We start from the raw sequence: 1,543 nt of genomic DNA on the forward strand, positions 1-1,543 counted from the left end.
CCCGCCGCCGCACTGCTTCGCAGCCCCCGGGGCCGCTTGCGGATTTCCACTGAGCTGTACAGTACTGTAAATGAGGGATTAAACGGAATTCTCAAAATACTTCTTTTGGGGGGGATTTGGGGTTTTTTTCTTTGCAAGCTCGGCGGCTCCCCGCGCTGTCCCGCACKGCTTTTGCAGAAGGGCCCCCGCGGCCAAGGGGGTGGGAAAAACCAACGGGACACCAAAATCCTGCAGGTGGGGGGGGAGCAAAGAGCCAGGACTGGGGGAGGAAACGTCGCGGGGCGGCGGGCGGGCGGAGAACAGGGGGGTGTGCAGCCGCCCCGCGCAGGACCGCGCGTTCCTTTGCGGCTGCTTGGGGGGGGGAGGTTGGTTTTTTTTTTCCTCCTCCTGCTCAGCTAAAAGTTGCCCTAAATCCGTCCCTAACGGAGCAAGGAGCAGAGAGCAGGCGCAGCAGGTGCCCGCACGCTCGGCTCGGCAGCACCGCGGCGTTTTGCCACCCCAAACGCCCAAACGGGTTTTTTCTACCCCCCCGGGGCCCGTTCCCGCCCCGGGAGCAGCCCCCGCGGCGCAGCCAGACCGGAGGCGCTTAGCGGGGCGACACGGACGTTTATTCGACGGTGCGTTCGGCGCCGCAGCGCCGGTGTGCAAGCCACCTCCGGAGAAATACCCGGCGGAGCACGTACAGCYGCGAGCGTCTAAACTAAAGGCGCCGGCGCGGTGGCGGTCGCAGGTGCAGCGCGGGGGCCGGAGACCCAAGGCGCCTCCCGCGCCCCCGCGACTCGGGGTGTTGGGGGGTGACGTAGCTTCTCCTACTGCATTTTGCTACAGTTCTTAGTGCTTTTCATTTAATTAAAAAAAAAAAAATAGCCACGTGAGCAAACTCTGCTTTTCTCGCTTGCGGAGGCGGATCCTAACGGCCGGCRGGAATTCCCTACTGCCTAGCGGGATGCTGCCGGCGGCCCGCACCCGGCCTCATCCTCGGGAGCGCAGCGGGCTGCGGGGACACGGCCCGGGATTCCTCCACGAACCGCCTTCGGCATTGCCCCAGGACGGGCCGGCCGCGTCCCCGCGCGCCCAAAGGGAACGGCCCCCCCCGGCCAAGGAGCAGCGCGGAAGAGGAGGAGGAGGAGGAGGGAGGTCAGAGCTGCCAGCCGGCTTCCTCCCCCCCTCCTCCGGCACCAAAATCCTCCCCGGCATCCCGCGGCGGCCCCCGGCATCCCGCGGCGGCCGCCCTCAGTACACGCACAGGTCCGGGAACTTCATCTCGTACACGGGGACGGAGTGGTTCTGCGGCTGGCCGTAGGCGGCCGTGATGGTGCCGGAGGGGCTCGGCGGCGGCCTGGAGCCGGCACAGAGGGAAGGAAGCGTTACGGGGGTTTGGAGCAGCCCCGGCGCGGGAAAAGCGCCAGGGCGAGGCGGTCCCGCAAGCAGGCGGGCAAAGGGGAGGCTGCCGGCGGTGCCGCGGCTCACCGGATGGTGATCTCGAAGATCTGGTTGAGCTTGCTCTGCAGCAGCGTCGCCTGCAAGAGAGGGAGGGCGGCCG

At 67.1% G+C, this 1,543-nt stretch overlaps 1 protein-coding gene across 2 annotated transcripts in view; it reads right to left on the reverse strand.

The window, feature by feature from the left end:
- Nucleotides 1-586: 586 nt before the first annotated feature.
- The window catches only part of EFR3B (EFR3 homolog B), a 14,082-nt gene continuing 13,125 nt past the window's right edge, over nt 587-1,543 (reverse strand). For both annotated transcript variants that reach the window (XM_085305629.1, XM_085305628.1), the window contains exons 22-23: nt 1,471-1,520; nt 587-1,339 (exon numbers count right to left, since the gene is read on the reverse strand). In XM_085305629.1, coding sequence (XP_085161755.1) covers nt 1,234-1,339; nt 1,471-1,520 — 156 coding nt within the window. In that variant the 3' untranslated portion in view covers nt 587-1,233. The remainder of the gene's footprint in view (nt 1,340-1,470; nt 1,521-1,543) is intronic.

This window comes from Rhea americana, unplaced genomic scaffold (assembly GCF_003343005.1).
Source record: "Rhea americana isolate MKP2758 unplaced genomic scaffold, rheAme1 scaffold_225, whole genome shotgun sequence".
Lineage (NCBI taxonomy): Eukaryota > Metazoa > Chordata > Aves > Rheiformes > Rheidae > Rhea > Rhea americana.